We start from the raw sequence: 26,722 nt of genomic DNA, 5'->3' as shown, positions 1-26,722 counted from the left end.
AACATGAGATTTGCTGGCATCGCAGTTTAACATACAGTCTTAGAGGCAACTCTGCCCCAAATCTGCTTAACCTCATAGACCAGAAGCCAGACCCTCCTGCCTTATTAATGTGAGCCACTGGTCAGCTCTAGACCAGAAGAAGGTTTGTCTCCATAACTTCAGTCAGCATTAGCACAGGCACTGGGGGAAAAGGAAAAAAAAAAAAAACCCAAACAAAATAATACGAGAGCTCTGTAAGTGCTGTGGACCCACCCCGCTCTGTGCTGGGAGACCCTCTGAGCTGCTCGAGGGCAGGGGCCACGTCATTCATCTCTGCTTTTCCAGCTCCTGGTTCAGTGCCAGGTCTTCCAGTGGCTGTTCTGTTAAAGATGGATGTTGACAGTGGTTTATCGTCCAGCTGATGTATCTAGCTAACTAGGGGGAAGCCTGAATCCCCTGAATGTGAAACACCTCTTCATTAGTTTCCTATTGTTGTAACAAATTACCACATAGTGGCTTAAAACAATACACCTTAATAAATCTTATAATTCTATAGATCAGAAGTCTAACGTGGGTCTCCAGGGCTAGGGAGAAGCTTCTAGAAGCTCTGGGGGGAGAATCTGTTTCTTTGCCTTGTCCAGCTTCTAGAGGTCACCCACTTGCCTTGGCTTGCAGCTCCTTGTCTATTTTCAAAGCTGGATCATCTTCTCTCTGTTCTGATGTCACATAGACTTCAACCACTAACTCTGGTTATCCTGCCTCCCTCTTACAAGGACCTTGCAATAATCCAGGATAATCCTCCCAAATCAACACAATTAATTTAAACACATCTGCAATTTCTTTTTTTTTGGTCATGTAAGGCAACATATTTATGGGGTCTGGGGATTAGGTTGTGGACATTTTTAGGGAGAGCATTATTCAAACTACCACAGCCTCCAGAGGAATTATCTAGTTTATAAGTAGCCTGGGGTGGTGGTGAGGGGCAGGATGGGAGAATATGAGAAGACCAGGTCCTAGCACAACCCGCATCCAGCCCCTGGGGGACCACCAGCACCGAAGTCTCAGTTCTAGTCTAATTCCTATCCCTAGTTAAAGGGAAGACCACCTTGTAGTGATAAGATGTATTCCTGTCTGTATGAAGGCACCTGAGGTGATCACTCGTAACACTCTATATTGGAGATAATTAGAAAAGAAGGTCCTGGGGGTTGAGGTGATACAGGAGATCTGGAATGGTCTCATGAAGCAGCAACTGCTGGGAAGAAGGTTCATTGAGATTTGTGGAAGAGGAGCTAAGACAGATGGATAGGTATCCTCAAGTGTTTTCTACCGGGAGGCAACCAGGAATGGTATTGAGGATAGTGGTCCCCGTGTCTCTGCAGGGAATTGGTGCCCTTGCTGATGGTACCTCAACAAGAAGAGGAAAGAGTTGCCACACATTTCTATTTGAGTGTCTTGCTTCTCAGGTCTACTCTGCCGGGTTGGAGAGATGAATGCTCACACTTCACATATTCGTCTCTTCTCTCTCTCCTACACCCCTTCACTCTTCCTTCTTTCAGTTGAGTTCTGTTTCATCTTCTTTCTCCCATACCCGTGTTAAGCCTAATCGTGGTATCTCTGGAAACCTGAGGGTGTTGCTTCACACTGGCAATAACCTTCACATCTGATCTGCTGGACAACCTCAGATTGTCCCACATTTTGTTCAAGATTTATTCATCAATGGGAGCTAAATCAAGGGGAAATTTTCATGAAAAGCTGAACACCTGCCTGTTCAGAAAGCATCTCTCCACAGACTGCTCATTAATCACAAGGGAAAACAGGAACTCTGCAGTGGAGAAATTGGACAGCACCCTGAAGAGAGGACCAAAGTTAACGTCACCTGCGAGAGGCAGGTGACCACTGGGCGCCTCCAAAGGACACGGCATCACATATGAAGTGTCCCGACTGAGGATGCACGATCTCCATCTAATCATGGAAACCTTCACACAAACCCCAGTGGAGGGATAGGGACCGTGTTCTTCTAGAATGTCAATATCATAAAAGACAAAGTCTGTGGAAATGTTCAGATTAAAGGAGTCTAGAGAGACATGGCAACTAAATGCAATACCTGACTCTAGACTGGGCCCTGATCTAAAAGGGAATTCACAAAATTCTAATATGGACGGTTCATTAAAGGATTGTATTAATGTTAAAGTTACTAGACTTGACAACTGTACCATGGTTACATAAGAGAGCATCCCTATTCCTAGGAAATACATACAGGCAGACCTTGTTTTATCGTGCTTCACAGATACTGAGTTTTTTAACGAAGTGAAGGTCTGTGGCAACCTTGCGTCATGAGATGATGGTTGGTGTTTTTTAGCAAAAATGTATTTTTTAATTAAGGTATGTACATTGATTTTTTTCTTTGACATAATGCCATTGCACACTTAACAGGCTACAGTATAATGTAAACATAATGTTTATATCCACTGGGAAACCAAAAAGTTTGTGTATCTTGCTTTATTGCCATATTCATTTCATTGCAGTGGTCTGGAACCGAACCCACAATATTTCCAAGGTATGCTTGTGTTAAAGTATTTGTGGAAAAGAGGCCATGATGTATGTAACATATCCTCAAGTGGTTAAAAAATATATATTGCGAATTACGTATGCGTGTACGTCGAGAGCGAGAGAGTGAGAACAAGCAAACGATAAGGCCAACGGGGCAAATGGGTAAAGGGCACGTGTGCGGGGCTCTTTGTACTGATTTTCATCTTGAGTCTATCCTGTAGGCTTGAAAATTTTCCAAACACACAGTGAAAAGTTAAAAAGAAAGACGCCAGTTTCTACTGGGTGCCACGCATTGTGCACGGTCGTTTCCCAGATGGAGGGAAAGACAAACCTGTCCTCAGAGGAAAGGTAACTCACTGAGAAGAAGGCTGTCCCGCAGGCAGGTGTGACACTGGTCCTCCGAGGGTCCCGTGCAGTGGAAGCACTTGGCATGACAGGCCTTGCAGGCCAGGGCCACCTCATCCCAGTACTCCATGGTGGCGCATTCAGTGTGAGGCACGCAGCCCCCGTGGTTGTTCACCCTCAGGCCTTCTTGACACGTGGTGCAGGTCCCCGAGGAGGAGCAGGTCCGGCAGGACTTGTGGCAGTCTGCGGGCGGGGTGCAGACAGCAGACGGAGAGTGAGAGAGGGTCAGGGTGCCCCTTGAGGGAATCGGTTCCCCTGGAAAGTGTGCTCACCTTCCTTCCTCGGAGATTTCTAGGCTCTGGGCCAAGGGTGTGGCCAGGAGATGGGCTCTAGGCTGGAGCATTCTTGTTACAAGATGAGGAAAACATGGCTGCTTCACTTTCCTTGGGATCCCCAGAGAGCCCCTTCCTGCAATAGCCACCTCAGAGATAGTGGTAAGAGCCCCCTTAGTTACCCAAACTGCAACGTGCTAAGAAGAAGCAACCCTGTCGCAGCACAGCCACGCACTAGTCTGTGGGCTTCTCACCACTGTAATTCCTCTGCTGTGGTTCTCCACTGACCACCCAGTAATTTGAGCTTATTACTAACATAACAGCTGTTAATACGTGTTGTAAGTACCTCTTGATACAAAAGACCTTTTTTATAGGTATTTAGGAATGCACAGTGCCTATGAGAGGGCCTGGCATATAACATTGGCACTCAGTAAATATTTGTTAGACAAAGGAAATGAGAACAAGTCACTCCCACCTCGGGGGGTTAGCAGTTGCCGTTCCCTCTGCCGGGAATCCTCTATGTGAGTAGTTTGTTCCCTGTGTGAGTAGTATCTTTCCCTCCCTTTTTCAATGATCTCTTCCAGGCCGCCTTCTCTCCAATTTCAACTCCCTCCTGCCCAACTTCCTGCCCCCCTTTCCTGCCTTATTTTTCCTTTTGACTGGCTTCTTTAGAGTCTGTTTTCCCCGATTGAATGTCAGCTCCATGAGGGCAGGATTCTGTCTGTATTGTTCCCTGCTGTGCCCTAGGCCTGGAAGAGCGCCCAGCACATAGTAGGCCCCCAGTAAGCACTGCCTGGATGAATAGATGCATGGTATTCTTCTTGTGATTGTTATCTTCTCAGTGTATCTAGATCAGGACATTGAGGCTGGAGGTGCTAAGTCACGAGGCTGGGAAAGGGCAGGGAGAGGAGATGAACCCAGGACCTTAACAAGAGCTCTTGGCCATTTCTGCCCCAGCGCCTTGGGAAGGGTGAGGTGTTCTTAGACCTGTCTATGTTATCTCGTAGGCAGAAATTCAGGGTGATCAGAATGGATCCCATTCTTTGTGTTTCTTAGAGGAGAACCTGCTTGGACATGGCTTGGTTCTAGAAGCTTCTCTACACCAACCCAAATCTTAATTTTCAGGTCAGGTCCTTTGTTTCTTCTCTGGCAAGTCAGCTTGTTGCCCTGTTTCTTCCAGTACCAGCTTCCCTCCGCCTCCCTTGGGACTGATGGAAGGAGAAACAGCATTGCAGGGAGAGACCTCAGGTTAGTTCCCAACAGCTGAGCTGGCCTGAGCTCGGGCATCTGTGTTTTTTTTTTTTTTTTTTTGCTGTACACAGGCCTCTCACTGTTGTGGCCTCTCCCGTTGTGGAGCACAGGCTCCGGACACGCAGGCTCAGCGGCCATGGCTCACGGGCCCAGCCGCTCCGCAGCACGTGGGATCCTCCCAGACCGGGGCACGAACCCGTGTCCCCTGCATCGGCAGTCGGACTCTCAACCACTGCACCACCAGGGAAGCCCAGGCATCTGTATTTTTTAAAGCTCCCTGGGTGGTTCTCATGGGCAACCAGGGATGAGGACCAGAGGCCTTTCTCAGTGAGAAAATTAAACCGTTCTCTATATGGCAGATTACTTTTACTATGGAACACCTGAGAAAGGCCAAAAGTCGATCCTCGGTTCCTGCCCTAGTACAGGCAAGATGGCCCTGCAGGCCTTTGGCTGAGGCTTTAAACTTCTCATGGAAACTGACCCACAGGTTTGCAACCTCCTCACATGTTCACTCCCGCCCCCTCCGCTACACAGGCACAGCCGCCCATCTTTAAGTCCACGTTCTTTCACACAGTCAAGTGGGACATTGACAGTAAGTAGTGCTTTACATAAGACACAAAAAGTTATACGCAGATTGTAAGGCTAGAGCAGAAAGGCTGTAGGAGCGCACTGCATCTTCATGTTTGACCAAAAACATTTCCCTGAGTACGTTCTAGGATGTGGGTGGCCCAAGGTTTCTCCTGCCACGTGAGTTCATGCTCAAGCTCTCACTGTGGTTAGGGGGCTGCCTCTGGGTATCTATCTCATGTTTGCTTGGTGGCAACATAAGGGGCTAAACTACCACTGGCTGCCTTGTTGGAGTGAATCCTGTGATTGTAGTTGACAATATTGTATTGTATACTTGAAAGTTGCTGAGGGAATAGAGCTTAAATGTTCTTACCAAAGAAGAAGAAAAAAAAAGAGGTAACTAAGGTCAGTGTCAACTGACCTTACTGTGGTCATCATTTCAAAATACATACATATATTAAATCATCACAGTGTACGTTCTAAACTTATACAATGCTATATGTCAATTATATCTCAATAAAACTGGGGGGGGGGGAAGGAAAGTCCTGGGCTTCCCTGGTGGCGCAGTGGTTGAGAGTCCGCCTGCCAATGCAGGGGACACGGGTTTGTGTCCCGGTTCGGGAGGATCCCACATGCCGCGGAGCGGCTGGGCCCATGAGCCATGGCCGCTGGGCCTGCGTGTCCAGAGCCTGTGCTCCGCAATGGGAGAGGCCACAGCAGTGAGAGGCCCATGTACTGCAAAAAAAAAAGAAAAGGAAAGTCCTTTCCCTAAGAATGCTTCTCTCACTTGCTTGAGAATTCCTCTAGTGATGGGCAATTTATATTTAATTAATTTTTCTTTTCCCTGACAACGGATAAGAAGCAAAGAACTCACGCCCACTTAAAACATAAGGAAGCATAAATAATAGCAGATCCTTTCTTGAACGTGTAGGGATTGAAATGCCAAATGGGACATGGAATAGGAGACCCCGGGCAGGAGAGGCTGCAGGTGATGAAGATGAGGGTGGCTTTAGGGAGACGAGAGGCTTGGAGAAAACCCTCTATGGTACAGCTTTCATTATGCTGCTATAAACCTATAATGGATTAAAATTTTAAGAAAAAATTTCCATTTTGGGTGACTTTTAAAGGCCCATCATCTCTGTTGTAAATCTTCACATGAGAATCCTTTTTGATCAGCTACCGTTGTGAGGAGGGTCAACGTGATTCATTGCTAATAAGTTACATCATCAAAGCTAAGGAATGATTCATTTAAAATAAATCATAAACTGGAGCAGGTTCAAAATATGCTTCCTTAAGGAGGAGGGAAAGAGCTGACACCACAGCTCTGGGACTGGGATGGAACTGCGCAAACCCCAGAACCTACTTAGAAGAAACACATCATCCCAAGTAGGTTCCCTGGGATGTGGTGCTCGGCCATGTACCCGGAAGTCTTTACCTTTGCAAACCTTGGTCTCTTTTTCAAAGTAAGTTCCTTCTGGACACTCCTCCAAACACTGCCCATCGTAGAGAAACAAGGACGCCTCAGCACAGAGGTCACAGTCATCCATTGAGGGGCCACTGCACTCCAGACAGTCTTCATGGCAGGGAACACAGTGCTGTGCATCTGCGTAGAAGTGCCTGGGACAGGACTGGTGGCACGTATCCTTGTACAGGAAGGACTCAGGCATGCATTCTGTGGGCAGAGGGAAGCAGCAAGTTACCCCCAGGGGAGCAGCAGAAAGGAATTTATTCATTCTGCAGTGGGCTAGCCCATCGCCCATCTCTTTGACTCATTTGACCCCACTGTACATTTGCCCCACTCCCACCTTCCCAGGGCCTGTCCTCCTTGTCTCACAAGCCCTGCCTAGGGAGAGGAGACCACATATGGTGGCCCAATTAGATGGTGCTGGGTTCACATCCTGAAATGATCTGCCCCTTCAATTGCAAAAACTTGTGCTACGGCAGATGAGTCATGGAGATGCTGGACGTGTTGTTCGAAAACCCAGAAAGTATTACCAGATTTTTAAAATTGTATTGAGCACCTCAGGCTCTATTTAATACAAAATGCAGTTTAGGAATTCGTGGATCAGTTAATTTTTCATTCACTGATAGGGTAAACCAATGAAATATACATGGTTAATCAGTATGAAGAATGCATTGTATATTTATTTTATTTGTGCCTATCCTCTTATTTGGGGAGGAATTCCAGAAAACTCTTAGGTTACACCAAGAGAGTCCTTTGGATTGGACAGAGCCAGTTAAATGAGTCTGTCTTGTCCTGGAGAGGAAATTAGCCTTTCTTAGGAGATAATTTCAGGGAAAAAAAAAATCCTAGCCAGAGTGCTACTCTCAGAGTCTTATAGTGGCCTGAAATTTTCTTTTGTATCTTTTATAACAGTTGAAATTCTCCAGCCACCTCTATTTTATTAATATCAGTCTCTCCTATGAGATTTTGTGTTCAAAGAGGCAGAGACTTTGGGTTCTTTTCTGTATCTCTAACACCTGGGATGGTGCGTACCACACCCTAACTGCCCAGTACATGTGTGGGAGAAATCGTGCAAAAAAGGGGCTCTTGTCTGTCTTAATTTGCAGACTCCATCATGGAAAGGCTTTATGTCACCCTCAGTCTCCTCAACGACACCCATGGAGGTCAATTTCAGTAAAGGTAGGGAGACTGGCTCCTCCATTTCTCCTTGGACAACCCACCCTCAGATAGTGGGTCCCCACACTCTCCCCTGTGGGGCTCCCAGGTACCTTTGCATATTTTCTCATGGATGCAGTCCTGACACATCTCTGGACAGTGCTTGCACACCCCCTCCACGGCCACGTGCCTCTCGGGGCAGGTTTCCCGGCATACCCCGTGGTCAAGGACGAGGCCTCTTTCACACGAGTGGCAGTTGGAGGCATTCCCTTCACATGTTCTGCAGGAAGGGCTACAATGTTCACAAGTACCATCTTCTGCATAGAAGCCCCTGTGGGGAGAAGAGGGAGCCCCTGGAGAAGCTTTCCAACTAGGGCAGTGATTCACACCTGGCAGCTGAGACTTAGGACTGAAAACGGGAGGATCATGGCTATTGTTGACCAAAATGAATCCATCAGAATTCCTGGGGAAGTGTGGTAAAAATCAAGTTTGGAAAAATAAGATGAAAGGCATAGGTATTATTCTTGTGAATTTTGTGTGTTTGAAAACAACTTTTAATTTGTATATAGTTTAGTTATCTTCCGATTTTGTTTTATCTCCTAATCTTCATTTGTTTTTCCTTTTTTGTTAGAGACTTATGTTAGAAGAGAAAATGCTTTTTATTCAATTTAGTATGTTTTTAATTTTAAAACAGTTTAAAATTTAACAGATAAAAATATTTTTAAGAGGATCAAAAGGTTTAATGACCTATACAATTTTTGTATATGAAAAGGAAGGGAATACCCTTGGAGTAATCATTTAAAACACGAGGACCACCTGTGACCCATAGAGTATTATAGCAGCTGGACCCTGTGGCATAGGGAGACCCCTCTTGCCTCAGACCCATTACAGCCACTACCCTTCTTGTTAAGGCCACCGAGAAAATTGTTGTGGAATCCCCTTTAACCATTTTTGCTCCTCATGAAGTAGAAGCTCTCCTGAATTCTCATCACATTCACCATTTCTCAGCCAGACACTTCCTATGAAGTCTTTTTGTTAACTGCTCCTCACATAACTCTTTTATGTTATAAGAACCTTAACCCGGCTACTTTTCTTCCTTCCATCGCTGATGAAATACCCCACCACTGGTTACTGCTGACGGACCGCCTCCTGATTCCTTATAATGATCTACAGGAAATTCTATTGGATAACACTGACATCTTGTTCACGGATGGTCTTATTTAACAAGGTGACAATAGTAAATATTGTGCTGGGTATGTTATTACAACTCCTTTTGATGTTGTTGAAGCAGCATCTTTACCTATGGCTACTTCACCCCAGCAGGCTGAATTATATGCTCTTACACAGGCTTGTACTTTAGCTAAGGACAAAACTGCCAATATTTATACTGATAGGAGATATGCTTTCAGAATAATGCATGGTTTTGGAATGTTGTAGAAGCAAGGTAGAAATAAAATTTTCAATGGCCCCTATGTTCAGGAATCAGTGGATACAGTACTTTTACCTGTCACTTTAGCTATTAAGATTCTGGGGCTTGTAGTTTGACTCTGGAAGTCAAAACTACAAGCTAGGGGAAACCATCCTGTTGATACTTTCGCAAGGAATGATGCCCTTAAAGGGTCAAAGAGCAGCCAAGTGATATTTTATAATATCATTTCCTCAAGTGATAATTTAGAAAAAATGGCTAGAGAGGCCCAACAGTTGGCCTCAAAAAAGAAAAAAATTTTGGAAATTCAGTAGTTGTTGGTTTGATTAAAAAGAGAAAGCTCTAGTTTGGACCATATAACAAGCCAGTCCTACTGGAGACTGTGAAATTCCCACTCCCCACCACTGTACATGCATTAAACCTTCAGTCTAGGGCTTCCCTGGTGGCGCAGTGGTTGAGAGTCCGCCTGCCGATGAAGGGGACACGGGTTCGTGCCCCGGTCCGGGAAGATCCCACATGCCGCGGAGCGGCTGGGCCTGTGAGCCATGGCCGCTGAGCCTGCGCGTCCGGAGCCTGTGCTCCGCAACGGGAGAGGCCACAACAGTGAGAGGGCCGCGTACCGCAAAAAACAAACAAACAAAAAAAACCCTTCAGTCTATGACAAAATGATAGCCTTCATGAATCAGTACTGGTGGGGAAACATTAACAAGGCAACAAAGAGTATTTACCTCATTTCTCCCACTTGTCCAAACTACAACCCAGGGAAGGCTCTTCATACTGTTTCCTGACATTTTAAACTGCCTGATGGACCACTTGAGGTCTGGCAAATGGATTACATAAACGTCCTCTGTCTAATGGATGTAAATATGTTTTAGTCATGGTCTGTATGTTTTCACTCTGGACTGAAGCTTTCCCTTGTAGACAGGCTACTGCCTTTTCTGTGGCTAAATCCTTTGGAAAGCATTTTCCCTGCCTGGAACTCCTCTTGAAGTTCATTGTGATTGAGGAACCTATTTTATTGATCAGGTACTTAGATAAGTCTGTACTGTTTGGCCAGTTTTACAACACTTTCACTGTGCTTACCACCCTCAACTCTCTGGTTTAGTAAAACACACTAATGGCATTACTAAGACTCAGTAGGAAAAATTTGTAGAGGCCCTCCAAATACCTTGGCCACAAGCATTGCCATTGGTACTTCTAAATCTCATATCCACTCCTTTTGGAATTCATAAACTCTCACCATTTGAGATAGTCACAGGATGCCCAATGAACTTGGCTTCTAGTTATTTTGACCCTCAGCCAATAAAAGGAGAGGTACACCAATATTGCAAAGGCCTAACTGCTTCTATTAAAAGTAAACATGCTTTAGTAGAGCAATCTTTTCACAGTATGGCCATGGGAGATGAAGACCTTAAGCATCATACCTTGCAAACTGGAGATTTCATCTCTTGGAAAAGATACCTCCAGAAGAACTCTCTTTAACCTTGCTGGAAAGGTCCCTATTACATACTGCTAACCAACTCTTGTGCTGCCACACTCCAAGGAACAGACTCTTGGATTCACTGGACACACATAAAGGAAGCACTGAACCCTGATTTGACCTGCACATCATCTGGTGACCTGAAAGTAAAGATTTCCCAGAATTGAAGCAGATGACATCTGATGAGACGACTTTCCCAAGATATCTGGACTAGACCTGTTGGAAGTTGTTGCCACACCTTTGGTGACGACATCTTCAAATGAACTCCAATATCTATGATCTTCATAACATATGGACTGTAGATAAAAAGTGCTGGAGATTTCTCCCTCCTGCCACTCCTTGCTACTTGAATGTGACCTTACTAGGTTTCCAATCTGTACAGTTTCCCTCTGACATGAGACATTACACCCAGGAAAAGTCCTTCCTGACGTTGAGGGACAAAAAGCTGCTGAAATTAGAAAACCTGATTCCTGACCAGTGATCTTGATCAAAAAGGGAAAATGTAAAAAAAAAATAATGAGAAGCCTCAATTAAATAGAGTTGGGAGACCAGAAGGGGAGTTCTCACACCCTGTGACAATAGCAAAGTCGAAGACGAAGAAGAAAGTCTCCTTTTCTTTCCTGGCAAGGACTCAGCCAATGAAAAGCCACAAACTCTTTGTTTACTAAGCCCTCCCAACTTCTTTTCCTCTATAAAATTGTTCTCCTTCCTTTGCTGTGCAGGAACTTGCATGTGGCTCACCATGTTTACAGACCTTGAATTGCAGTTCTCTGCTGATCCCAAATAAACCCTGGAGAAATACCTGACAGTCTGTTCATCAGGTCAACACAGGCAAGCACATTTCATTTTAAGCCTCTGATTCTCTTCTGGTAACATGCCATTGGCTAAAGCAAACCAAATTACCCAGATCAAAGTCAAGGGTCAGGGAAGTCCATTCTGCTACTCATGGGGAGTGTCGCAACATTACAGGCAGAGGGCATAGATACAAGGAAGGGTAAAGAATTGCAGCAAGTAACTCAATTTACTACAGTCCTCTTTGAATCCTAAAGCCAATAAAAGAACCTTCTTATATAGCATCTTTAGTTGATGTTTTAATTAATTAATCAGCTAACTCATTCACATCCATTTAATCATTCTTTCAGTCACTAATTTCTTATATTCAGTAAACAAAAATGTACTGAATGTGTCAGGAAGAAATAGGACAGGGGTGAACAAAAGTCACATTTCTAATGTAGTTTTAAGTAGAAAAATTGGAGAAGAAAGAAGTGTAGGTAGAAGAGGGGTAACTAAATAGTGTCCAGGTGAAAAGTAAGGCCAGGCTTCCTTACTCATTAGTATCCTTAGTTTTTCTTTGGACCATGATGGAGAACACTTGAAGAACAAAGACAGTACTACTACTTTGTCCAACAAGTCAATCTCTTAAAATTGCATTTAACAAGACAGTGGATAGAAATGTATTATATGCTCATCAAGAGTTTGATTGAATTTGAGAAATTTGAAATTAAGGAAATTTAATGCATTCTTAAACATATCCCATCTACCTGAATGAGAATTTGGTAGATTGATTATTTCTTTGTGTGTAGCAAGGGATTTGGCCTCCTCCAAAGAGAGGTCTAGCCTTTCTCCCTAGCTAACTTCTAAATTCTTGGAATTCACCAAGTGGTAGGAATGTTATATGCTCCTCTGACCACCTTAGAATTTATGCTAACAAAATAACGCAAGGTGGGACCAGTCATAGTCTGTAGTTTTAGGGTGGGGATTGGCCATGCAGGAAAGACCAACCTGTGTTTAGTGGTTGGGGGCTTTGGGCTATGTGATATCACCTGGCTTCTGGGGAAATTTCAGTGCTAGGCCTGGTCAAGGTCTCTGCAGAATAGTTGTTGGGCACTTAAGGTGAGCAATTCTAGTACAGATTTTGAAGAAATGCAGCATGAAGAAAACTTTCTCAGATTCTTCTCATAAGGGAGTCAGTGGATGTCGGAGGAGATGCTGAAATGAAAGGAATAGATTCAAGCCAAAAAAGAAGGCAAAGCTGTTGAAGACGACTACTAATTCAAAAATACAGGAATCTGAGAAACTTGTCAGATGGGAGGCAGCTAGAAGGCAACGTGAGAAGGTGTTTTTCAGAGAGCCACTTTGCTGAAACCAGCCTTCTCCGCATAGATCTGGCCAGTAATTAGTCTTCCTGTCTTCTCCCTGCACTTACAAGACTTTTTAGTTAATGCTTTATTTCACTGTTATTTTTATTTAAGAAGACAAATTTTTTTTGGAGAAGAAATGGCCACATGTATTAAACTGTTAAATTCAAAGTACTTTACGTTGAAGTCTTTCGATCAAGATAAATATATGTAATTCAAAAGCTGTGTGGTTCTGGAACTTTATGTATATTTTACAAACACCTAAGACAGTGACAGCCAACGCTTAAAGGAAGACCATGTTTTCTTCCACCAGAGCTTCAAATCTGTTCATATGTGGTGGATTTGAGCACACTTTAAGTTTTGCGCTACCTTTTAAACAATTACTGTAATGATGTATGTTACCGCTTGAACTTTTTAATTTGATGAACATATACCATATTTGAAAAAGCAGTGGCCACTAATGCCGATTTATAAATAATTCTGAATACCTGGATATCATTTCTTTGCAGGTTGTGTTTCTGTTATAAATCTTATTGCTATTTTAGGATGGCTCACACCCCAAAGGGCAATTTTGCAGGAAGAGAAAGCTGCCTAGCCAAGCTGGGTATCATACGTTCCTCAGACTTTATCTCCCCTGTTGTTTCGTAAACATAAAGACGGAGGACTCCACAGTAATAAGACCACCCTATTTAAGACAGGAAAGCACGTACTTGTGATTCCATAGTCTGCAGGATTTTCAGGGCGTGTTAGTAGCTTCCCTATTGCTTAAAAAAAAAAAAGAAAAGAAAATATCTTGGCTGCCATGTATCTGCGTAGGGTCCCATTGCTTCTTTTTATTCCTCCAAATCTGAGTGGCTCAACCCAGATTTGGAGGAAAAAAGTGTGGAATGGTCAACTAATTGGATGAAAGCAAAATGCATCTCTTTCTGCCTCACTTTAATGCATTTTCAATTCCTGGAACATTTGAAGAATCCAAGAGATAGTAGGAAGATGGTGGTAATGATTAGATAAGTCAGGTGATGATAATGACAACCAGTTCAGTCCCACCGTGACAAAGGTTAACAAGGAAGCAATGATTGACTTTGGTAAGTAGATTTCTGACCTTCACCTTTGTTGTAGAATATCTTTGCTAACTTTGCTGAGGCGGAAGCATGGTGGCTGGGGAAGGAGAGCTGGGTGTTCCCTGGCTCAGTCTCCCCTCATACTCCTTTCTCCCTGCTGTGCTGGGTTCTCTTACCCTGACCCTTTCACCATTAAGCCTCTTCTCAAATACCCAACTGGGGAGGAACCTTGAAAATATTATGCTGAATAAAAGAAGTCAGTCACAAAAGGTCACATTCTGTAGTATTTATATAAAATGTTCAAGAATAGGCAAATCTATAGAGACAGAAAGTAAATTAGTGGTTGCTTAGGGCTGTGGGAAATTGAGAGTAACTGCTAAAAGGGTATAGAGTTTTCTTTGGGGGATGATGGAAGTATTTTAAAATCAATTGTGGTGAGGGTTGCACAACTCTCTGACTATACTAAAAACCATTGCATTGTACACTTTATGTGGGTGAATGGTGTGGTATGTGAATTATATGTCAATAAAGCTGTTATAAAGAAAGAAAAAAGAAACCCCAGTTGGATGAAAATGTGGCATAGTGCAATGGTTAAGCACATGAACTTCAGTGCTACAGAGATTTGGGTTGGAATCCTGACCATGCCATGTGTTAGCAGTGTGATATTGGGCATGCTACCCCTTTCCTCACCCATAAAATGGGAAATAATGATATAGTGTCCCTCAGTAACTGCAGGAGATTGGTTCCAGGACCAGACATGAATACCAAAATCCATGGGTGCTCAATTCCCATAGCTGGCCCTTTATATCCATGGTTCTGCATCTGTGGATTCAATCAACCATGGATTCTATAGTACCGTATTTACTGAAAAAAAAACATCTGCGTGTAAGTGGAACCTCACAGTTCAAACCTGTGTTGTTCAAGGGTCAACTGTATCTGGATAAGAAGATTCTTGTTAGGATGAATAGGATGGTGCCTTTGAAACCCTTAGTGCAGTGCCTAGATATTGCAAGCTCTCAGTAAGTAGCTGTTTTTAAATGGTTTCTTCTTCCTTGGAAACTTTTAGCCCTTTGTGTATTAAGGACCTGAGAAGTATGACATTGATTGATGTAACCTTCCCGACTGGATTGTAAGCCTGTTGTAAGCTCAGACTTCCTTCACTTGATCTTAGCTTCCAATATCAATTCTTAAACCCAGTAGGTACTAAACATGTATCTGTAGAATTGAATTGGATACATTTGGCTTCTACACTAGATTGGATGCTTTTTTTTTTAAAAAATTATTTATTTATTTATTTATGGCTGTGTTGGGTCTTCGTTTCTGTGCCAGGGCTTTCTCTAGTTGTGGCAAGCGGGGGCCACTCTTCATCGCGGTGCGCGGGCCTCTCACTATCGCGGCCTCTCTTGTTGCGGAGCACAGGCTCCAGACGCGCAGGCTCAGTAGTTGTGGCTCACGGGCCCAGTTGCTCCGCGGCAGGTGGGATCTTCCCAGACCAGGGCTCGAACCCGTGTCTCCTACATTGGCAGGCAGATTCTCAACCACTGCGCCACCAGGGAAGCCCAGATTGAATGCTTTTTGAGTGTCAGTACCATGACTTATATTTGTACCCAACAGGATCAATCTCAGTAACAGATACCAACAGGTCACTAGAAAATAGGTGTTGTTTTTATCATGTTCTTTTAAGCAGTGGGCAAATAAAATTTCTAGTTCCTTCAGATGTTGTAGGCTGCTTCCCCAAACTCATTTCTTGCCTCCCTCTCTCCACTCTTCCTGGCTGTCGGTGTTGTGATTTTTGTGGGTGTTCAGGGGCAAATCTTGTTCAACCTACATCAATCCTTACATTTCCATTCTCCTTGCCAGCGATCAGTTTAGGAAGATGTTAGTGATGCATTCTGGCTGAAGAGATGTGAAGGGAAGTCTGAGGGAGTTTTCTTTCCTCTTAAAAAGAGATAAACAAGGAGAAAGGCACCCTTTTCTGTCTCATGTTTTTGCAGTATGGGGTGGTGCAGTTGGGGATGGACAGACAACGTGGGCTTGGGGAAGGACAAGCTGAGGAAGGTACAAGAGGAAAATGGAAAGATTGTGGGTTTCTAATGAAGCGTTGGCCACTGAAATGACCAATACGAGATTTCCAAACTTTTTATTGTATGCATTCATACACCCCACATTTTCTGTCCTGCTCTTTGACATTTCTGCTGCTTGTCACTGAAATTTTCCTGATGAACTTTTCCATTTGCTATTACCACTTCCCATTTAGGTAAATCCTGGAGGCAGGACCATTGATAGGAAGAGTAAAGGAATTGTAAACCAGGGGACCAAGGAAGCCATGAGGAACCAATCAATAACTAGGCAGGTATTACTCTTTATTACCTGTGATTCATACCTCACTTTCGACATGAAGAAGAGGTCCGTGTGTTCCACAGCCTATCACAGCCTCACTTTTGTGATGGAAAAAAAAAACCCCTGACAACTGTTTGATCATAATTACAAGGTAAAAAATAAACATATTTTCATAAAGGTAAAAATATATACATCTCATGGTCACAAGGGAGAAGCGTGCATCTGGCCTTATGGAAGCTTTGGCTGCTGTGGCTGACAGTGATGTCAGACAGTTGAGAAGGGAGGCGGATGTAGGTGTTCTAACCAAGGAAGAGAAGAGGTCCTTGGTGAATGGGAAGGAATTGCCCCCAAAGTACTGCAGGGGAACGAACACAAGTAGCAAGTGAAAGGAAGAGGAAAACTTACTCAGGGCACCTGGTTAAGCACCTGCCTTGATGGAGGAGGAGGGGGTGGTCTGGCTGCGTTTGGCACTCTTTGCAAAGATTGGCTCCAGAGCAAGAGGCACAGTCCTCTGTACAGTTCTCACAGCTGCCGCTTCTCACTGAGGGCCACATGCCTTGGGGACAGGATGGGACGCAGGTCTGAGCCAACAGATATGTGCCTAGAAACCCAGGGAAGAAGGCAGGTCAGACGGTCATCGTGTGTCTAATCTAACAGCACACGCATCCACGCAGAGAACTGATGTTCCTGACAGCTTTTTTTTTTTTTTTTTTTGCGGCACCCGGGCCTCTCACTATTGTGGCCTCTCCTGTTGCGGAGCAAGGGCTCCGGACGCGCAGGCTCAGCGGCCATGGCTCACGGGCCCAGCCGCTCCATGGCACGTGGGATCCTCCCGGACCGGGGCATGAACCCGTGTCCCCTGCATCGGCAGGCGGACTCCCAACCACTGAGCCACCAGGGAAACCCCTGACAGCTTTTTTAACTGCTCCAAAGCCCTGAGTATCGGGAACACTTATATCAGGATTACCAAAACATCTATTAGTGACGCTAAGTCCCCCAAGATGAGTTAAAGCTCTAGAAAGGAAATTGACCACAGGCTTGTTTCTTTGACTTTCCTATTGATACTGCTACGGGTCACCATGGGGCTTCCCATTGCCCAGGTGGTCCATCTATTGAGACCTTTGTCTTAAGCACTTTGTCTATTAAGACCTTCCTGGTGTGAGGCAGTTATACACGCACATCTTGATGGAGTCTATTCTGCTTCCCAAAGCCTATCCTGTTAGGACACTAGCATAGTAGCAACCCTTCCACCCAACTCCACCTTTAATGGACAGTCCATCTATTTAGTTTTAATGGAAAAAAAATAAGATAACATTATTTTTAAAGAAAGCAATTTAAAAATCACCCTGAACTCCAAAATTCCAAGAAAACTCCATCAATTTTTGTGTGTTGACTTCTATATACTGTAGGAGTAGGATCATGGCATACCTGTCATTTTAAGTTCTGTTGTTTTTGTGTCTCATCTCACTATTAACATTGCACGTTTCAACATAATGATCACTTTAATAGTGATTCTTAAATTCTTAATTCCTAACGTACCATGTTAATAAAGTGTCCCCCTAATTCAGGGAACTTATTTCTGATGTGTTTTTATAGATGATGAAGCAATTAATTTGTTGAGCTGTTATGTTGTGCTTTTTTTTTTCTCCCCTAAATTCAGTACCAAAAATGAAGAAAAATAGCAGGTAGACTCTCTATCCCCACCTAGATTCTCCACCTTAATTCTCTTGTTTCAGCTAATGCACTTTAAAAGAACAATGGAACCTCTAGAAAGGTCAGGGACCCTAACAAACTCTGTGGCCAAATCAATCACAAACTTCATCGTGCTTTTGGAAAAGAAACATTTCTTTCCTTTTTTGTTCTGGTCCCTTGAAAGCCAGTTTTTATTATAGGTCAGTGTTTAGGTCCCTGTGTTTCTCCAGCATAGCTACTGTGATAGCAACATGTGATGGGACTAGTTCAAGTCCTGCAAACCCCTTACACAGAGATGCTGATGTACATGAGTTACAGCAAATTGGCTTTGCCGCTGCTTCCTTCTGTCGCACGCGACACTCACCTTTTGGACACGAAGTGCACAGGGTTGCAGATCCATGGCAGGTTTTGCAAGAAGAATGACAAGGCTGGTATCTTCCCAAGAGCTCTGTGTAGGGAAAGAAACAAGAAGTCTGTCTCTTTTGAACAGGTTCAGAGCCCTGCAGTGTTGGAAAAGATCTCATAGGTAATCTCATTTCCCTTTTCACCCCAAATAGAATCCCTTCAGGTTGACATTGGCTAAATCTTTGCACCACCCACTGCCTACCATGTGGACTTCATTTATTTTATTTTTTTCTTACTCTGTCATTGACAATTGATTATCAAGGCTTTCTTTGCAGACTATCCTATTAAGACAGGATAGCCTTAAATACTAAGGGGATATTTGAATTAACAAATTTTACTTCTTTCATATTTAAAAAATGTGTGGGGTAAGGGAATGTGTGGTTGTGTGTACGCATGCAGGAGTTTTTGCGTCAAAAGTAATCACTTATTTCTCCAGCATTCTTAGATGACCACTTCTCTTCACTCCAAGATGATAACTGAGAATTCACTGTGCTTTTTTGATGTTGTTCTTTGGAACCAGATTTCACAGTTGGTCAATGTTTGGGTCTCTGTGTTCTTCAGAGTAGCCACTGTGGGATGCAGCCTAAATTGATCTCCTCTTAAATTTGTCCCCAACGTTAAACATCAGTATAGCAGAGGCACCCGAGAGCTTTCTGGCTGGTCAGGTGGTGGGCAGGCCATTCCAGGTTAATATGCCATTAAGCTGGGAAACATGCGGGCTGTTTCCCCTCTCTTCCGGCACAACCATTTGCTGGGCAGGCTTTTCCAGGAAGGCAGCAACTCCACTGGGCAGTTGTGCAGACATACGTAACAGCCTCAATAACATCACCCAATCAATATACATAGAGATCTTGACTAAATTTCAGTAATTGCCTAGGAATCAGCATGACTCACACGGGGGAAAGTTAGAAAAAGAAGTTCTAGCTCAGAATGTGTCATATGAATGACCCTGAAGTTCAGTTAGTTGTTATTGTTGGCATTTTACCATTCACCTCCCCTCCCTCCCTCCCTCCCCTCCCTCCCTCCCTCCCTCCCTCCCTCCCTCCCTCCCTCCCTCCCTCCTCCCTCCCTCCCTCCATCTTCCTTCCTCCCTCCTCCTTCCATCCTTCCTCCCTCCCTCCCTCCCCTCCCTCCCTCCCTCCCCTCCCTCCCTCCCTACTTCCTTCCTTCCTCCCTTCCTCCCTCCCTCCCCATCCCTCCCTCCCTCCCTCCATCCTTCCTTCCTTCCTCCCTCCCTCCCCCCTCCCTCCCTCCCTCCCTCCATCCTTCCTTTCTTCCTTCCTCCCTCCCTCCCTCCCTGCCCTCCCTCCCTCCCTCCCTCTATCCTTCCTTCCTTCCTCCCTCCTCTCCTCCCTCCCTCCTTCCTCCCTTCCTTCCTTCCTTCCTTTCTCCCTCCCTTCCTCCCTCCTTCCTCCCTCCCTTCCCTCCCTCCCTCCCCTCCTTCCTTCCTCCCTCCTTCCCTCTCTCCTTCCTCCCCTCTTTCCTTCCTTCCTTCCTCCCTCCCTCCTCCTCTACTTCTTTCCTCCCTCCCTCCCTCCCTCCCTCCTTCCCTTCCTTCCTTCCTCCCTCCCCTCCCTCCCTCCCCTCCCCTCCCTCCCTCCCTTCTTTCCTTCCTTCCTTCCTTCCTATTCTCTTGCCTTTCATTTCCTTCCTTCTCCTCCCAAGAGTCAGTCTCTAGTCACACCTGCCTTCATATCCCAGCTGTGCTGCTTCTGGTAGGGTAACCATGGATACAGTAATTAAACTCTCAGAGTCCTAATTTCCACGTCTCTAAAATGAGAGCAAATGATTCTTCCCTTACAGGACTCCTGTGAAGCCAGAGTGAGTTAACCTGTGAAGCATGCACGGAGTGGCTCAGTAAATGGTGGATCCTCCTCCTTCCTTTCTCCTCTCTCCCGATTTCCTCATTTGTTACCATTCCACCCCCATTCTCAGGCTTCTGTTTTATTTCCCGTTCTCTTTCGTTCCATACTTGGAGTGGCACCAGGAGGCATTGCTTGGTTTCTCTGATGGCACTCATGGTTAATAAACTGCTGAGCCTTGCTACAGAGAAAACTAGGTAGGTAGGTAGGAAGGTAGATAGCTATGGATACATGGATATAAATGACTGTCGGTCCTGCCGTTCTGTGTGGAAGCTGTTTCCTAGTTTGGAAAGAAAATTTTGTACTGGTTTTCCAGTAGACCACCGACTGATGTACTTTCCCTGGGGGATTTGTTAAGCGTTCAGTTAGCCAGTGCAGAGCAATGCTAGTCCCAAGATTTTCACGAAAGTGATGATGATGAATGTGTTCACTGACCTTATTGGGGTAATCACTTTGCAGCGTACACATATATCAAATCATCATGTTACACACGGTAAACCTACACAATATTGTATGTCAATTATATCTCATTTAAGCTGGGGGAAAAAAGATGCTTACTTTCTGAGAGCAGTTATTCAAAGAATAATAACAAAATAATATTCATTAGCTCTTGAGCGCCTGGAAAATCGTTATTATATATCAAGGCCATGGGTTGATTTTGTTTTGACTTTTATCATTTTTATGCTAAAATGTTATATTTAAAAAGATAAAAGTTTTCATTAATTTTATCATATTTAAAAATATATAATGTATATATTTACACATATACATGCATTTGTAATTACACATACGTATCTCACATTCTGGCAGTTGGATATTTTACTCCAATATACTTGGTATAAAATTCTGTAATGTCCTCATTCCTCCACTAGAGGGTACTCTGCACACACAGTTAGCAATCAGGCGTCAGCAAATGGATAAAGTCATCTCCAGCCAGAGCTCTTCTATCATGAAAGATTAGAGACTTAATGTCAACAAGTAAAATTTGACCTTGATCATAGTTTCTCTTTTTGCTACTCCAGAAATTCTAGACTGAACAAGACCTCCCCCACCTCAAAAAAAAAAATATCACCTTGACCAAGAAAATGTAGTGTCCATCCTTCAAAAATGACTATAACTCAATCCTATAAAACAGGGGTTCTTATTTAAATTTTTTAAAATCAAATAAGCAATACTCACATGGTTCAAAATGCAGAAAAGGCACATACCGTGAAGTCTCTTCCCTCTCTCCCCATCCCCCTCCAACCTTTTTATACAAACTTTATCTGTTCACAATGTTTATCATGTTGCCTTTTTTTTTTTTGTAACTCAGTATTCTGGAGACCATTCTTTATCAGTACATAAAGAACGTCCTCATTCTTTTTGATGGCTCCATAGTATTCCATCGTGTGGATGTGTCATGCTTCATTTTTCTACTCTTATTGGTAGCCATTTAGTTTTTTCCAATCTTTGCTATTTCAAACAAGGCTGCAGTGACTGGGAAGGCAAATGGTGCTTTTCTTAAAGATTTGCAAGGACAGAGGATTTTCTTGATAGCCTCTCCCAAGCATAAGCACTTAGCACCTCAGGAATGTCCTTGTATGTTCTAGAAGTCTCCACTGATGAAATTCCTCCCAGTCTTTCCCTTTGGGCGCCCACTTATATTTTGTGTTGTGTTTTCCTCCTGTCTCTGTTTCTCTCACGACTTCTGCATGCCTGCTTGTTCCTCACTGCCCGGCTTCTCGGGTTGGTTTCTACATCATAGAGACTCTCCTCATATTTGATTGTCTTCTCCTCCCTATTTCCCTGTTACCTCTTTTGATTTGAAACTTCCACCTTCGTCGCTCCTGCAGCGGGCTCTTCACCAAAGATGGGCTTGCAGTGGGCACAGGTTCTTTTTTTATTAAAAAAAATAAAGTGTTTTATTTTTTTAATGCAAACAAGATAAAGAAGAACATAAAGTTTGCCCATGATCTTACCACCCAGAAATGTGTACTGTGTATACTTTGGCATATAGATTTCCCATCTTTATAGTGAATGTGTGAGTATCATTACATATGTGCATATATATGTAATCATTTACATCTTCTTCATATATAATACCAACCTACATTTTTCATTTAATATTATACATCTTATAGGCATTTTCTCTTGCCATGAAGATTCTTTGTAAACATTTTTAATGGTTTGTGTATTTGCATGGACCATAATTTCCTTCATTTTTTTCTCGTTACATTTTTAGATTGCTCTCTCCTTTTTTTTGTTATCATAAGTAAAACTGCTGTTATCATCTTTGTACACATTCTTGGTTAAGTCAGGACTCAACTTGGCTATTAGGCATCCCAACTGACCATCAGTTGCCCTTCTTTCTGGGACTATTTTTCCCAGACCTGTATTATTCCTTAGGCCCCCAAATTGCTTTCTTTCATGAGCTCAAGGAGGCAGTTTTGAAAGTGAACTAGTGTTTCATGGGTTAAAACTGGATTAGGTTAAAGGGTTAGAGAATAGATTAACTTTTGTTGCATCATATGTGCTGCAGGCTTTATATGTATTCTTTCATTCAATTCTCCAAAGGACCTTGTATGAGGCAGTTTCATGTTCTCATTTTATAGGTGAGGAAACTGAGGCTCAGAGAGGATGAATATCTTGCTCCAGGTTATGGAGATAGTAAAGAACAGAGCCAGGATCTGAATTCAGGTATGCCGAATTCTAAAGCCTATGTTCACTAGAGAGATGTTTTAGTAATTCACTTTGATTTAAAATAGTTTGGTAGAGGTCAAAGCAGTGATGTACTGGTAACATGGCTCTTTGGAACACGAAACAACAACAAAAACTTGAGTCCTCCTGTTTACCAATTGCTGTGGTGTAAATATTCCCACCATAGCTGATTTTAAGTTGCAATGGTTTAATGGTCCACTCATAAAATTCCTGGATGTTTAATACTCAGTGTAAGAAGATACATGTGGCTCCTTCATACCACTAGGCCAAAAGTTTACTTAGCTGCCCAGAAACATGTATTTTCTGCACTCTGAGTTGTGATTGGTTAATTAAGTAAAAATCATGTTCTCATTTGTAAGTTAAGTGAGGCAACCGTACACATCTACAAAGTCCTTCTAAAAAAAACAGATTCTCATGGTTTCTTTAAAATTCTCTAAAGTTCAGTTACTATGAAGCAACATATCTCCCCACTATTGAGAATTTTTTTTCACGCATGAGTGGCTTCCAGTGTTTGTAACTGACTCTGGGATTTCAGTCTTTCTCAGAGCATAGGAATTAAGATCGAAAGACAGGCTAGTGATAAATTGTTAGGATGTGGTCAAAGATAAAAAGTTAATTTACCATGTCTGTGCTTTGTAGATTAGACTACCCATCAGAATATGTAATTAGAGCCTGCTACAAACATGGTTTTAATGAGGGAAATAGGTGGGTAGGGGAAATGTGCAGGAATTATTCCGAAGACTTTCCAGCACTACCAGGGAGAAAACCACTTAAGAAAACCCAAATGATTTAACAGTAATAGGGTACACTGTTTCCATTCCCAACAATGGTTTCAGGAAACCAGCTGAAGCCACCATCTTCTTTCAAAGCCAGTGGCCTGCCACCCCTGAACATTTTCACCAACGGTGGCTCTGCCTGAGTCACTGCTGATGCCATTGGCAGCAGCCTGTTTAACATTGGTTCTATTATTGCCACGCAGGGACATTGGCCTAAGTAATCTTCACAATATATTAGTTAGTGACCGGGACAGGGAATCTGGGGATGATCTATACTTTTTTTTTTTTTTTTTGCGGTACGCGGGCCTCTCACTGTTATGGCCTCTCCCGTTGCGGAGCACAGGCTCCGGACGCGCAGGCTCAGCGGCCATGGCTCACGGGCCCAGCCGCTCCGTGGCATGTGGGATCTTCCCGGACTGGGGCACAAACCTGCGTCCCCTGCATCGGCAGGTGGACTCTCAACCACTGCGCCACCAGGGAAGCCTGATCTATACTTTTGTGCAGTGACTTTTAGGTGCAGGAAGAATCTCTGGAGATTACTTGGTCTTGGCTGGAGGATTTGTCAGCTGTGGTATGAGGCGTAGGAAAATCTCCATCCTTGGACAAGGATAGGAGGCATTCCCAGGCTCAGCTGGTAATTGACAAAGGGTGATGACCTGTCAACCTCACCACTCTCATCATGAGTAGCCACCTTATTAAGAGAGGAGTTCAGTGGACTCTAGTTGGATTTTTATCTCAAGGGCATTTCCCCGACACATGCTGATATAGACAGTGGGCGTGGTCACAGTCTTCAGATGCAAGCATGAGCTTATTGTTTCCACTGGCAGTCGTGTGGGTGAAGAAATGGGCTAAAGTTTGTCCCATCTGCTCTGCCCTACCTGGATCTGAATCTGTGTTTAAAACAACAAAAACAACACAACACTTCGCTGGTACCACCTAGGTAGCGCCATTCTCTCATAAACACTCTGATTTGTCTGGGCTCCCTCTGAGTTGACCCAGGATGACTGCAATCTGCTTTCCATCATCTTAGAGGTGCGGTTAATTAGTCCTTGTTCTCTGGAACCCTCTGCTCTCCTATTACAACCTCAATCCTGTTTTTTAAGGAAACGAAGTCAGGAGAAAAATGTAGGCATTGGCTCAAATACTCTCAGGGCCTTGTGGAGTCCATTTCTCATTTACTGTCCATTTCGGTGGTACCTAAGCTATGCTGGGGAAGCTGAGCTCTGGTCTTACCTTGCTCAGCTAAGTTTTTCTCGTTGTTCATAGTCTGCATGTCTTATTTCCCAGATCACAGATGTGGGAGAGTGCAGCCATGTCATTGAGTTTGTTGCTTTCGTCCAGCCGTGAGAAACATTCTCATCTGCTTCCTGAATCCCTTAGTATTAAATCCCCAAGTGGACTCATTCCTTCCTCTCTTCAGAAACATTACGTTTTGGTGGTAGAACACGCAGAGGGGTAGGTGGGATGCTTCGACAGAGGGGGGCGGGCAATCAAGGCCTGATTTCTGCTTGCGAAGTGCGTAGTCCAGTTGAAAGGGACGTGTAACCATTTGAGGAATCAATCTGCTCTGACTCTTGGCTCCCCGGACCTTTTCATCATCTGGACACCAGATAAAATACAGATGTTCTGAGCTAGAAACACACCACCAGACTGTTTTTCTCTTGGCCTGCACTGCCTCTTAAATGCCTGAATGCCAGACAAACTCGTTTTCAGCCTTTCGGTTCAGCTTTAATTCACGGAAGATATCCCGGTCTGGAGTGAATGATTTTCTTCCTAGCCGTGTCTCTGAAATCGGCCAGTGCTCTCCGTGGCCTTTGGCTGCTGGGTTTGTGATGGTCTCCGAGCTGCTCTTCCTTTAAGTCACATATGCGACACTGTCGAAGTAGACAGCAGCTGTGGACGTCCTTCCTCTGAAACCCAGCAAGAGGCTTTTCTCTTGCCCCAGATCTATCCTTCCCTCCAGCTCTTAGAAGAATCATCCCAAGCAGACCTGCTTTCAGCTGCTGTTGCTTCTGCACTGGAATGACCTTTTTAAACAAATCCTCGCCTCGAGATCAAAACGGAGAGCATCTCTTGTTTTCATGAACGTCTCTGCATAGAATGTGAGTCAGATTTTTCCAGCAGGAGGAGGATTTTGTTTTTTAACCACCTCAGGCATGGAGAGGTCACTGCAAGGTTGTCATACCTTGCCAGGAAGCCTGTGACCAAGGCTTCTGGGTCTGGAGGCCAATTCTGAAGACTCAGGTGGGAACGAATACACACAGGCCTTTACTGTTAGATTCCAAGCTCCCACACTTTTCCTCCCTCCCGCTCCTTCTCAAGCCCCCCACTTTCCCCATCTGCAGCTAGAGGGGCAACTTTTGAAAGGTAAGCTTGAATGATGGAAAGGTCTAATAATCCAGCCAGAAAGAGCAGTCATTTCAGCTGAAGTTCCCATAATTTAGAGTGATTCTTCCTTGTCTAACTGGACAAGCTATCCCACTGGTAGTTTTATCTCTTTTCTAATAAAGAGATAAGTGAATGTGATAGAAGCTATTCTGAAATCTTTGAGAAAATGGTAGTCATTTCTCTCTCTGACGCTCTTTACGTGCTCTGCGGTCTACTCCACCCGGGAGGAAACTCAAATGGTCAGATCACTCATCAGTGGCCCTTTGGATTTTCCCTCCTCGCCAAATGCCAGCCATAGCCTCTTATCCTCTCCCGCAATGAGCATCACAGGGGCTCTGGGACTCCAGGCTTTTCTTTTACTGGCAACCTTCATCTCTTGGGTATCCTGAAAGCAAGGGTTTGGGGGTGGGGGTGGGGCGGCAGAGGAGTCAGCTAGACACCTGCAATCTCTCTTGGGAGGTCCGTACCATTCCAGAATCTGCCTTCCATCTGGGTCTGGGCCAGATGCACACACGTCCCATGCAGCAGCTGCAACCCTTCTCCGCAGCTGCTGCACTGGTTGCGGCCAACACCGGTGCAGGTTTTGCAGGCTCGGTGGCAGGGCTCACATTCTCCCATCTCCGGGTCACCGTAGAAGCCAGGGCCACAGTTCCTCACGCAGCTGCCACCTACATGAGAACACAGAATGGAGGCGTTAAGCGTGACCCTGGCTGGCCGAGCCTGGTGCTCTACGCAGGGCCGAGTTCTAAACAGGCCGAAGGGAGGCCGAGGAACATGTTTTAGTTTTTAAAGAAACCATGGTGGCATCTGCTT

The 26,722-nt window shown here is 44.2% G+C and overlaps 1 protein-coding gene across 2 annotated transcripts in view; it reads right to left on the bottom strand.

The window, feature by feature from the left end:
- The window catches only part of PCSK5 (proprotein convertase subtilisin/kexin type 5), a 445,528-nt gene that overhangs the window by 17,746 nt on the left and 401,060 nt on the right, over positions 1 to 26,722 (bottom strand). Inside the window, exons 27-33 of one of the 2 annotated variants that reach the window (XM_049710824.1) lie at positions 26,377 to 26,577; positions 21,841 to 21,921; positions 18,146 to 18,229; positions 16,495 to 16,690; positions 7,758 to 7,975; positions 6,460 to 6,696; positions 2,887 to 3,117 (exon numbers count right to left, since the gene is read on the bottom strand). In XM_049710824.1, the coding sequence (XP_049566781.1) occupies positions 2,887 to 3,117; positions 6,460 to 6,696; positions 7,758 to 7,975; positions 16,495 to 16,690; positions 18,146 to 18,229; positions 21,841 to 21,921; positions 26,377 to 26,577 (1,248 nt within the window). The remainder of the gene's footprint in view (positions 1 to 2,886; positions 3,118 to 6,459; positions 6,697 to 7,757; positions 7,976 to 16,494; positions 16,691 to 18,145; positions 18,230 to 21,840; positions 21,922 to 26,376; positions 26,578 to 26,722) is intronic. The other variant, XM_033440255.2, reaches the window with a different exon arrangement.

This window comes from Orcinus orca, chromosome 6, assembly GCF_937001465.1.
Source record: "Orcinus orca chromosome 6, mOrcOrc1.1, whole genome shotgun sequence".
Lineage (NCBI taxonomy): Eukaryota > Metazoa > Chordata > Mammalia > Artiodactyla > Delphinidae > Orcinus > Orcinus orca.
This window is presented reverse-complemented; position numbering and strand designations above follow the sequence as displayed.